Source organism: Pipistrellus kuhlii, unplaced genomic scaffold (assembly GCF_014108245.1).
Source record: "Pipistrellus kuhlii isolate mPipKuh1 unplaced genomic scaffold, mPipKuh1.p scaffold_m20_p_13, whole genome shotgun sequence".
In the NCBI taxonomy this organism is placed as follows: Eukaryota; Metazoa; Chordata; class Mammalia; order Chiroptera; family Vespertilionidae; genus Pipistrellus; species Pipistrellus kuhlii.
In genome coordinates, this window is record NW_023425438.1 from 245860 (window position 1) to 258410 (window position 12551).

General features: G+C 63.5%; 1 protein-coding gene across 1 annotated transcript in view; it reads left to right on the forward strand.

Moving 5' to 3' along the window:
* The window catches only part of LPIN1 (lipin 1), a 63146-nt gene that overhangs the window by 22920 nt on the left and 27675 nt on the right, over positions 1-12551 (forward strand). The window contains exons 3-6 of the mRNA XM_045580475.1: positions 8012-8212; positions 9510-9605; positions 10921-11195; positions 11355-11480. Coding sequence (XP_045436431.1) covers positions 8012-8212; positions 9510-9605; positions 10921-11195; positions 11355-11480 — 698 coding nt within the window. The remainder of the gene's footprint in view (positions 1-8011; positions 8213-9509; positions 9606-10920; positions 11196-11354; positions 11481-12551) is intronic.

Consider the following 12551-nt stretch of genomic DNA (forward strand, 5'->3'; position numbering starts at 1 on the left):
GCCTCTGTGCACCCTCCCCGCAGCCTCTGGGCTCCGGGCCTAGGGAGCCCCGCCAGGTCCCCTGCACATAGTTCTCGTTGGGGGAAAGCCGGACAATGTGAGGAGGAAAAGCAGTGTTTTGCAAATCACTCTGTAAGCGCCACGGCGCTGGCGTGTAGGAGGCTGGAGAAAGCAGGTGCCAGCCCTGTTTGAGAGGAGACACAGGAAGCGTGAGCGTGGGCAGTGTTCAGTGGGAGAGTTTTTAGCAGCTGTAGTCTCTCCAGGAGCGTTTTGGAAAAGAGGAGCATGGAAAGGGCTTTTAGTTTAGTTTTTTGGGGTATGCATGGCAGCGAAATGTACTGTTGACCTGTGCTCCATACCTGGGGTCCTAGGCATGAAAGTAAGCCCTGGAGGAAGGTGGACAGTAATCAAGGAACAAACACACTTCCTCCTCCTCCCCCGCAGACACACTGGAAGACCTGGGGGATTAGGGTTGGTTCCTTCTTTTGCTCACGCTCCGTGTTTGCCAACATGTGTTTGCTCAGCAGGCGTTTTTGTGTGTGTGGGTGTTTGTCTTGAGGCTTTTATTTCTGGTTATGTAGGGCCACGTGGCGAAGGCCGGGACCGAGCCCCGGGCGGGACCTGAGCTGGTGGGTCTGAGGCCGGGGCTGCGGTCTCGTCTCAGTTTGGCCTGAGCTGGCTGTGGGACCCTGCTCTCAGTTACCAAAAACAAAACAACACGCCCCTCATCGGTTCTGGGAAGGACCGGGCTGCAGGCAGGGGCGCACCTGCCGGCTCTCAGCGCACGGGGAGAACTTGGGGGTTCGGGTGGGGGGCCTGCAGACGGAGCGATGCCCCCTGTCCCGCTGGGAAGTTGGGTGGGTGAACGGAAGGGTGCAGGCTGGTGAGGAGGCTCAGGCTGCTTCCCCAGCCGGTGGTCCCTGCCACGTTGCCCAGCCCGCGGCCCGGGTGCTGTGATTCCCGCAGCAGCGCAGGGCGTGTGCGCGGGTGCGGGACGCCGGGCTTCCCAGAAACAAGCTGCAGGCTGTCCGCCGGGGCTCAGGGCCCTGTGTGCCGCCCGCTCCCGCGTCTGAGCTGACCGCGGGCCTGTGGCACCTGTTTGCCAGCTGCTTCGGGGACAGGACGGTCCTTACACGCCGTGTCCCTGGTTTCCAGGAAGCCTGTCTTTCAGACGAAGCCTCCCTCTGTACGCACGGGTCCCCCCAGGCAAGCAGCATGGGTTTACACAAGAGACAAGCCACAGGGGTCATGGGGTCGTGGGGTCCCATCGCCCAACAAGGGGCGCTCCTGAGCAATGGCGTTTCCTGCCATTGAGCTTGGCCGGGTTGGGGCGCAGAACACCGCCCAAGGCCGGGCTACCTTTGGGCTTCGATGTTTTGGACAAATGGAAACGGGCCACCACCCCATGGGAATGCGCGCACCCCCAATACCTCTGTGTCCATCGGAGCCAGTAGTCTTCTCGGCCCTGTCTTTTGGGGAAGGTGCACGGACAATAGTTGGAGGAGGCTGATGGGGGATGGGGGGTGGGGGAGGGGACATATGCAATACTTTCCACAATAAAGATTAAGAGAAAGAGTTGATGTGTGCCAAGTTCCCTCAGGCAGGAACTGAATTCAAAGCCCAGCCACAGGGTCAGCACATGGCTGTCACGTGTGCAGGCCGTGGTCAGGTTCTGTATTTGCTTACACAGGCCCGGGAGTGCCACCCCATTCTACAGATTGGAAACTGAGGCGCCGAGAGGTTAGCGCCTTGCTTGTGGTCCCAGGTTAGTCTGCGAGGGGAGCTGGGATCTGAACGCCAGCTGTCTGCCTTTAAAAAAAATATTATATTTTATTAATTTTAGAGGGGAAGGGAGAGGGAGAGGGATAGAAATATCCATGATGAGAGAGAATCATGGATCGGCTGCCTCGTGCACGCTCCCCACTGGGGACCGAGCCCGCAACCCTGGCATGTGCCTGTGGCCGGAATCGAACCTGGGAATCCTTTAGTCCGCAGGCCGACGCTCTATCCACTGAGCCAGACCAGCCAGGGCAGCTGTCTGCATTCTTACCCCCGTGCTGTGTAGGCTGGACTTTGGACCGGCCAGCTGGTCAGCTCAGCCCTCTAAGCATTCCTGGGGCGGAGTGGGCGAGCGGGTGCCATACCAGAGTCACAAGAGCAGGGCATTCTTTTTGACCAAGACCCAGACTTGGACAGAGGGCTCTCGCCGGTGTGCGCAGAGAGGAAGCCGAGCCCTGAGCTCAATCAGTGTCCCGTAAGGAGCAGCCAGAGGGTCTGGGCCGCGGTCCCGCCACCCGGCAGTTCAGGCGCCTCTGGCCCTCGCCGGCCAGGCCTTTGGCGCTCCTTGGCCAGGACCCGTGGACACGCGTCCTGTGGGGCTGTCCGATCGGGGCATTGCAACACGCGGAGGAGCTGAGCGGCCGCCCATCGGACCTTCCTGACTCCCCTTTGCCCTCCGGTGTCCCGGCGGGCTCAGTGATGGGGAGACGCTGGCACGGAGAAGGCCAGAGGGTCCTGTCCTCTGAGGGCCTTACACCTTGACGCTAAAGCAGTACGTGCAGGCGCAGAAAGTGACCCTCAGAAGCCAGCTCGGTGGAAAGGCAGGCGCTGAGAGGCGAGGTGCCCCTACCCCAGGCCTGGTCCCCGGTGGGCCTGTGAACGAGCCTCATTTGGAGAGGGAATCAGTCCAGGAGTTTTGTGTGGGAATCAGGATATGAGGACATGAAATTCTTTTTTTTTTTTTTTTTTAAATGTGTGTTTTATTGATTTTTTACAGAGAGGAAGGGAGAGGAATAGAGAGCTAGAAACATCGATGAGAGAGAATCATCGATCAGCTGCCTCCCGCACAACCCCCACTGGGGATGTGCCTGCAACCAAGGTACATGACCAGAATTGAACCTGGGACCCTTCAGTCCACAGACCGATGCTTTATCCACTGAGCCAAACCGGTTTCGGCCATGTAATTCTTTTTTATAAAAAAAGTATATATTTTATTGATTTTTTACAGAGAGGAAGGGAGAGTGATAGTGAGAAATATCGATGAGAGAGAAACATCGATCAGCTGCCTCCCGCACACCCCCACTAGGGATGTGCCTGTAACCAAGGTCCATGCCCCTGACCGGGATCAAACCTGGGACTCTTGAATCTGCAGGCCGATGCTCTATCCACTGAGCTAAACTGGTTTCGGCAGTACGTGTAATTCTTAACAAGGGGGTTCATGTTGTAAGTACTTCCATACTCCCCCCTCAGTCACTCCCCCCGACCCCACTCAAGCAGTACCTTTCCATGTTGGTTCCTGAGCTGCCTCTCCGTTTTCTTAAACACAGTCTCCTAGTGTCCCCTCCCCGGGGTGGCCGGTCCGTGACGCCCTGCACCAGAGCCCTGGAGATGCTGGCGCTGTCCCCGACTTTCCCTGCCGTGGTCAGTGCCCCAATACTGTCTGCATGCGGCTCTTGCAGGATTGCTGGGGTGCGCTAGTAGGTGCCGAGTGACAGCTATTGCCCTGCCGCACCCCCCTGGCACTCCCAACCTGGAGGTTCCCAAAACGCGTTGAATCTGGGCCCCCGGAAGGCCCCCTTGGCTTTGCACGTGCTGAATTGTGAGCAGCGTTGAGTGTCTTCCCATTGTCATCGCCCAGATGGGCTCCTTCCCTCTCCCCTGCCTTCCCCTCGGAGCTCCTTCTGTGTTTGCCCGTTTTCTGGTGGGTGGGGCCGAGGCCGCCCTGAACTGACCCTGCTGCCGCTGAGAGGCCGGTGCAGGCAGAAGCCGCCGGGTTGCGAAAGCTGTGGCCGCGGCTTTGAGTGTTGGCATGCGTTCCAGAAGCCAGCGCTCCCTGGCAATCTGGACAAGCCCTTGGAGGAGGGTTCTGCCGATTTGGGGACGAAAGGCTGATGTTTTTCTGAAGTAACAACTGGGTGAGAAGTGGCGAGACCGCCATCACCCACCCCTGACCCAGTCCGCCGCCCCGCCCTCCTGGGGCCGCAGGGATGGGGTGGCTCCTGAGAGGTCGTGGTATTGATTGGCTTCAGCGCGGGGCGCTCCCGCCCTGGCCGGGACCCCGGCCCGGCCCGCTCTGTCTGCTCCCTGCGAGCCGTTGGTTCTGCGCCCACTTCTGCCGTGTGACTGGGCCTCCGGCCTGACCCCCCGCCGGGAGCAGCCGTCCCCTCCTGGTCCCCAAGCGAAGCTGGGATGAGCCAGAGCGCCGGCTTCGTCTGACCTGCTTCATTCGGACAGGACTGCGGTGGGGCCTCCATCCAGGCCTGGACAGGACTGAGGTGGGGGGATCCAGGCCGGACGGGACTGCGGTGGGGCCTCCATCCAGGCTGGATGGGACTGAGGTGGGGGGATCCAGGCCGGACGGGACTGCGGTGGGGCCTCCATCCAGGCTGGACGGGACTGAGGTGGGGGGATCCAGGCCGGACAGGACTGCGGTGGGGGATCCAGGCCGGACAGGACTGAGGTGGGGGAATCCAGGCCGGACAGGACTGAGGTGGGGGATCCAGGCCGGACGGGACTGCGGTGGGACCTCCATCCAGGCTGGACGGGACTGAGGTGGGGGATCCAGGCCGGACAGGACTTAGGGTGGGGACTTCAGGCCCGGACAGGACTGAGGTGGGGGGATCCAGGCCGGACAGGACTTAGGTGGGGCCTCCATCCAGGCTGGACGGGACTGAGGTGGGGGATCCAGGCCGGACGGGACTGCGGTGGGGCCTCCATCCAGGCTGGACGGGACTGAGGTGGGGGATCCAGGCCGGACAGGACTGAGGTGGGGGAATCCAGGCCGGACAGGACTGAGGTGGGGACTCCAGGCCCGGACAGGACTGAGGTGGGGGAATCCAGGCCGGACAGGACTGCGGTGGGGCCTCCATCCAGGCTGGACGGGACTGAGGTGGGGGATCCAGGCCGGACAGGACTGAGGTGGGGACTCCAGGCCGGACAGGACTGAGGTGGGGATCCAGGCCGGACAGGACTTCGGTGGGGGCCTCCAGCGCCCCCCGGTTTTGCTGCTGCGTCACTTTTGTCAGAAGGTCTCAGTCTGACCTGCGGACTTTTGTGGTGAATTTTCTTATTTTGGACGTGTGTCTCCGGAAGAGCCCTGGCGAGCCAACACAGGGCCCGCACCCAGGAGGTAAGGCCGCTTCGCTGTCTAGCTTAAGACGCCCCTCAGTGCGGTACGCTGAACTCAGTGGCTGACGGACAGGAGGGGGTGGCTTCCCCCGGCGGTGCCGCCCGGCGTGCCGCCCGGCGAGGGTTGAGGGCAGGCGCCCTGACTCCCCGCTGGCGTTGGCTCCCCGCCTCGCTGCTCCGCCCTCCGTCCCTCCGCGGGGCGGTAACGGTCACCTGTCCCCTCGCCGCTGATAACATCCAGGCTGGGACACGGACTTCCTCGTTGCCGTTAACAGGAGCCACAAGAGGAAGAAGCGTGTTTGTCCTTCAGTTTCCCTCTCGGCAGGTCGCCCCGGGTCACGGTGGCATTTCCTAGAACGTGTTTTAGTGCTTTAATGGCGGGTGAGACCCAGCGCTGACGTCACGGCCGCGCAGGTGTACGCCGTGCGTGTGTGTGTGTGTGTGTGTGTGTGTGTGTGGTTTACTCAGGGCTGGTCAGACTCACATCTGGACCCCAGACCTAGAGACAAGCTGGAAGGTGCTCAGAGAGCAGCCAGGGGTGGTGGCGCCACACCCCGTCCTCGAGGGGCTGGGCTGGGGGCTGGCCTCGCCCTGTAGGGTGTTAGGCCCGGGCACACCACGTCCGCCCGGGCCCCAGGACCAGCTGCAGGCGGAGGGGAGCTGTGGGTGGGCCGCGGGGGGGAGCCCGGGAGCAGACGCGTGCCCTGGAGGAAGAACCGTCCACTGAAAGCCAAACGGCGGCGTAAGAACCCCCACGTGACCTCTGCTGCTCGATGGAGGGGTGCACACAAGGGGAATGGTGCACCCCCGAGGGGAGGGGTGGGGACTGGCGTGCGGTCCCCACGGCTGTGACGGTGGACCGTGGCTTCGGGTGTAGCGAGCGGTGTCTCGCTGGTTCCCGGCAGACAGGATCTCTGCCCGGTGCTGCTGCCGAACTCGGGGGGTGTTTGCCAGCCCCCCGATGTGCTCATTTCCCCACGGCCGGGCCGGGAGGCCGGGCCAGGAGGCTCTGCACCCCGGTGCGCAGTCGCGCGGGCGGCAGGGGGCAATGGCCGCCGAGGGCAGCGGGGGAGCCGGTCACCAGGCCGGAGCTGCTGCTGCCTCACCCCTCCTGCTTTTCCGGCTCTTACCCTTCGCCTGCGTGGCCTGCTGCTGGCGAGGTGCCCGGGAGACTCTGATTTAAACCCGTTTGGAGTGATTTTTTTTTTTTTTTGGGGGGGGGCATTGTCTTGACGAGGTTCAGTGCAGAGAATGTTTCCCCTTTTCTTACTCTCTTCTGGTTGTTAAGTTCTAGCTCTTTCCCCCGCATCCAGACCTGTCTAATGGCTCTGGAGGTGGAGGGTGTGCCAGTATCTGTACATCGTTTCCTCCGTTCTCCCGTCCTGCCCCCCTCCCCCATACCTCCTCCACGCCACCCCCCCTCCCGCCCCACATTCCCTGGGCTTCTGCTTGGGTTATAGACTTGACTGCCTCCTGCACTCCCCCTACTGGGGATGTGCCTGCAACCAAGGTACCTGCCCTTGACTGGAATCGAACCCGGGACCCTTCAGTCCACTGAGCCACATCTGTTAGGGCACAAATACATTTTTTGACCAAATCATAGTCCCAATGAGTTCTTGTTTAAAACAGTTTCCTTCCTCATCCCTTAAGTTTTGTTTAAATCGCGGTGAAATACACACAACATCACGTTTACTGTCTTAGCCGTTTAAACACGCCCAGCTCAGTGCATTCACGCCGCAGCCAGGCCTCAGGCCAGGCCCAGGCGTCTCTCGTCCCGCGGGAAGAAGCTCTGTTCCCCACGAAACTCCGACTCGCCTTCCCCGCCCCCTCGGCCGGTCATCACGGCTCCTCTTTCCGTCTCCCTACCCCCCTCTCCTGCCGCCTCCCGCACAGACCACGCGGCGTGCGCCCTCCGGGCCCGGCTTCTCCCACTCGGCGTCACGCCCCCCGGGCCCACCGCGGTCAGCATGCGCCAGCGTCCCCTCTCGTGGGACAGCGGAGAGAGAATCCATTGCGTGTTCAGACGACACTGGTCCGCCCGCCCGTCATTGGCACGTGGCTGGTCTCCGCCTCCTGGCGATGGGGATGCTGTGGCTGTGAGCACGGTGTGCCGCGAGCGCTCCGAGGCCTCGCTGTCCGTTCTTGGGGACACCTGCCCAGAGGGGGCTGGCCGGATGGGAGGGCCGCTCTCGTTTTAGTTTTTGGGGAGTCAGCACCCTGTGCCGCCTGGTGGCTGCACCGTTTTGCATTCCCGTCGACGGGGCCCGAGGACTCGTTCCTCCACGTCCTCACCAGTGCCTGCTTCCCCTGCGTTTCAGAGAGCAGCCATCCCCGTAGGAGGGGGACAGTGGTATCTCCCTTTAAACATTCTCAGCCCAGGCCGCCTGGGGGTAGAGGCTGGGGTGGGGGCATGAGCATGCCGTTGGTTAAGAATGCTGGAACAGCCTAAACCGGTGTGGCTCAGTGGTAGAGCGTCGATCTGCGGACTCAAGGGTCCCGGGTTCGATTCCGGTCAAGGGCATGTATCTGGGTTGCGGGCACATCCCCAGTAGGGGGTGTGCAAGAGGCAGCTGATATATGTTTCTCTCTCATCGATGTTTCTAACTCTATCCCTCTCTCTTCCTCTCTAGAAAATCAATAAAAAATATATTAAAAAAAAAAAGAATGATGGAACAGGCTCTCTGCTTCTCCAGGGGGGTATCCCAGAGGCCTCCTGGGGTTTCCGAGGGGGAGGAGGTGGGTGGCCATTCCAGGGAACAGAAAACAAGATGGTGCCGGCAGGAAGCGAGGCCGGACACGGAGCCCACGGTCTGCGGGTGTGGGCAGCGGCCGCCCTGAGTTAACTGCGCGTGTGTGTGTGTGTGTGTGTGTGCATGTTTTCCAGGCTCAGACCATGAATTACGTGGGGCAGCTGGCGGGCCAGGTGTTTGTCACCGTGAAGGAGCTGTACAAGGGCCTGAACCCCGCCACCCTGTCTGGATGCATCGACATCATCGTCGTCCGGCAGCCCAACGGGAGCCTGCAGTGCTCCCCCTTCCACGTGCGCTTCGGCAAGATGGGGGTGCTGCGCTCCCGAGAGAAAGTGGTGAGAGCCGGGCCCGGGCCCGTGCGGCTTCCCGTCCGGAGCTGGTCCGGGGCCCAGACTTCCGTCTCCCCGTGGGCCGGGCTGTTCCCCGAGCTGGCGACGAGCTCGGCCTGTCCCGGTGACCGCAGTGGCATGAACTGCTCTGGGGTTCAGGGGCTTAAGCCCGCGGTCGGCAAACGGCGGCTCTGGAGCCACATGTGGCTCTGTGGCCCCTGGAGTGCGGCTCTTCCACAAAACAGCACGGCCTGGGCCAGTCTGTGTTGAAGACGTGGCGTTAGGATTAGTTTAAGTTTAACAAATGTGGCTCTCAAGAGAAACGTCAATCGTCCTGTTGGCATTTGGCTCTGTGGACTCCTGAGTTTGCCGACCACTGGCATAAACCAGCTGTGGGCTCAGCGCCTGGGCTCTGGCCGGGAGTTCGGCCGGCAGGGCCGGCTGTGTCTGCCGTCGCCATCTGGCCTCAGCTGGAAGGCTCCAGGCCGGGGCTGGGACCTCCGGAGACAGGTCACTCACATGACAGCTGCCTCTCAGGGGCTGTTGGCCCCTCCGTGAGGTCTGGGCGTCCTCACCACATGGTGGCCGGTGAGCATGGGGGGGAGACAGAGAGAGAGAGAGAGAGAGAGAGAGAGAGCCAGCCAGTGGACACTGCCTTTTCCCCTGACCCAGCCTCTGAAGTCACCAGCGCCACCTCTGTGGTGTGCTGCTCGCTGAGCCGGGGCTCCTGGGAGGGCGGTGCGGGGCGGGGCAGGCTGCGGGTCCGATGGGGAGGAGCAGGCGGGGAGGGCGGTGCGGGGCGGGGCAGGCTGCGGGTCCGATGGGGAGGAGCAGGCGGGGAGGGCAGTGTGGGGCGGGGGGTGGGGGGCAGGCTGTGGATCCCCATGGGGAGGAGCAGGCGGGGAGGGCGGTGCGGGGCTGGGGGGGGGGGGCGGCTGCGGGTCCGATGGGGAGGAGCAGGCGGGGAGGGCGGGGCGGGGGGGGCAGGCTGCGGGTCCGATGGGGAGGAGCAGGCGGGGAGGGCAGTGTGGGGCGGGGGGTGGGGGGCAGGCTGCGGGTCCGATGGGGAGGAGCAGGCGGGGAGGGCGGTGCGGGGCTGGGGCAGGCTGCGGGTCCTGATGGGGAGGAGCAGGCGGGGAGGGCGGGGGGGGGCAGGCTGCGGGGGGGGGGGGGGGGCTAGGCTGACGGGGGAGACGTGGCTCGGTGGGCTCTCCGTGGCATGTGTGCGGTTCAGGGCATGCGTGTGGCGGCGTGGCTGGGGGAGGCCGGCTCCCTGACGTGGAGACGAGTGTTCTCCTTCCAGGTGGACATAGAGATCAACGGGGAGTCCGTGGATTTACACATGAAGCTGGGAGACAATGGAGAAGCCTTTTTTGTTCAAGAGACGGATAACGATCAGGTGAGGAGGGCTGGGGTCAGGTCACTGCCCAGCTCCGTGGACTCATGTGGCTCTGTGGACTCATGAGTTTGCCGACCGCTGGCATAAACCAGCCGTGGGCTCAGCTCCTGGGCTCTGGGCGGGGGTTCGGACGGCAGGGCCAGCAGGAGACGCGGGGTGCGGGCGGGGCACGCTGCCGGCTGCGACGGCTCGGACGCTGGCAGCAGAGGAGGCGGCGCTCCCTGTCCTGGTGTTCGGGCCGGACGGGCTGGTGCCTGCTGACCCGGCAGTCCGGCTGCTCCCGCTGGCTCACCGTTTCCGGGGGACGGAGAAGCCCCATCGCCTGCCCTGAGCCCTGGTCCGAAGCGTACAGATTGTGCTGCTGCCAAACGCAGAGGGCCGAGGGGCCGCATTTTTGTCTAGTGAGCCATTACTTTATTTTATTCTTATTCTTTAGAATTCTCACCTGAGGCTATTTTCCCATTGATCTTTAGAGGGAGGGGAAGAGAGAGGGAAAGATAGACAGAAACATGGACGTGAGAGAAACACATCGATTGGCTGCCTCCTGCAGGAGCCCTCACCAGGGCCCGGGCCGCGGAAGAGCCTGCAACCGAGTTACGTGCCCTTGACGGTAATCGAACCCGGGACACTTCCTTACACACACACCCACACCCACACACATACACACGCTCTCTTACACACACACACACACACACACACACACACACGCTCTCTTACACACACACACACACACACACACACGCTCTCTCACACACACACACACACACACACACACACATGCTCTCTCACACACACACACACACACACGCTCTCTCTCACACACACACACACACTTTCTCTCTCTCTCTCTCACATACACATGCTTACACATACGCTCTTGCATACACACATGCTCTCTCTCACACACACACTCTCTCACACACACACACATTCCCTCTTATACACATGCTCTCTTAAACACACACTCCTACACACACACACATGCTCTCTTACACACACACACACACACCCTGGCCCACACTGACATGCAGAACTGAGTCTAGTTCCAGGCAGAGTGGTGACTCAGAGCCTGTTGGTCCCTCTGCACTCCGGAGAGTTCCGCTGAGCTGAGTCCCGCGGCCACACGTGGCTGTAAGGGTGGAGAGGCGGATGCAGTGCCAAAGGGCACTCAGTGAGGCCCACGCGGATGCCGGCCCGCCCGTGGCCCGGCAGCCGCACCCCCAGGCCCCGGGCGTGCTCACCCGGGGGCTCCGGCCCCTCCCGAAGCCGCGGGATCGAGCCCGCCGGTGCGAACCGCCCCTCCCTCTGTCCTCAGGAGGTGATCCCCACGCACCTGGCCACCTCGCCCATCCTGTCGGACGGCGCCTGCCGCATGGAGAGCCAGCTGAGGCGGGGCCCGGGGGAGCGGGCGTGGGGCCCGCCCGGCGAGACGCCCTCCAGCGGCTCCCTGGGGAAGCAGCGCCGGAAGCGGCGGCGGAAGGCCCAGCTGGACAGCCTCAAGCGGGACGACACCCCGGGCACGTCCGAGGACGAGGACATGTTCCCCATCGAGATGAGCTCCGACGAGGAGCGGGACCCCCCGGGCGGCAGGTGCGGGCGGGCGTGGGGAGCGGCCGGAGGCCGGCGGCCGGTTTCTAAATGCGGTTCTTAGGTCCCCGCCCCCTGGACGCGTTTGAAAACGGACCCTGCCTCTGTGATGGCTCTGTCCTTTTGACTTTAATCTCTCTCTCTCTCTCTCCCCCTGACCAGAACTCTTAATAACGACATGCCGCCCTTCCAAGAAGATGTTCCCAAGGAGAACCTGCCCCCAGTCACGCCTTATTTTCAGTCATCATCGTACCCTGGTTCTGACAGAGAGTGGTCACCCCACGCCAGGTGCGCTGGTGCGTGTGTGTGTGCGCGTGTGTGTGTGCGCGTGTGTGCACTGCGTGTGCCCGCTTGTCCTGGCCCCGAGGGTCTGTAGAATAGGAACATACAGAAGAGGGGAGTGAGTTAGGAGGAGGAGGAGGTAGGTTGGAGTAGGTCAGGGGACGGCCTTCCTGTCTCCGCAGTGAGGTGCACACTGCGAGGCTGCGTCAGGGCCACCGGGGCCGGGGGACCACCGCCTCTCCCTTCTCCCAGCTCAGGCTCTCGCCCAGTTCAGGGTCTTATTTCCTGGAAGTGAGCGCACGTGTCGGCTGGGCTTCCAGCGGGGGCAGCTTTCAGAGCGGGAGGGGCAGAGCCACATCACGCCACCGCACCACCCCACCGCATCACCCCACCGCACCACCCCACCGCATCACCCCACCGCACCACGCCCCCGCATCACCCCACCGCATCACCCCACCGCACCACCCCACCGCACCACGCCCCCGCATCACCCCACCACGCCCCCGCACCACGTCACCGCATCACCCCACCGCATCACCCCACCGCACCACCCCACCGCACCACCCCACCGCACCACCCCACCGCATCACCCACCGCATCACCCACCGCACCACCCCACCGCACCACCCCACCGCATCACCCCACCACGCCCCCGCACCACCGCACCGCATCGCCCCACCGCGCCGCCCCACCGCGCCGCCCCACCGCGCCGCCCCACCGCGCCGCCCCACCGCACCACGTCACCGCACCACGTCACCGCACCACGTCACCGCACCGCCCCACCGCACCGCCCCACCGCACCGCCCCACCGCACCGCCCCACCGCACCGCCCCACCGCACCACCCCACCGCACCACGCCCCCGCATCACCCCACCACGCCCCCGCACCACCCCACCGCATCACCCCACCGCACCACCCCACCGCATCATGTCACTGCAGCAGGGGCCACCGCGCCACCCCACCGCGCCACCCCACCGCACCACGTCACCGCACCGCCCCACCGCACCGCCCCACCGCACCACCCCCCCGCACCACGCCCCCGCATCACCCCACCACGCCCCCGCACCACCCCACCGC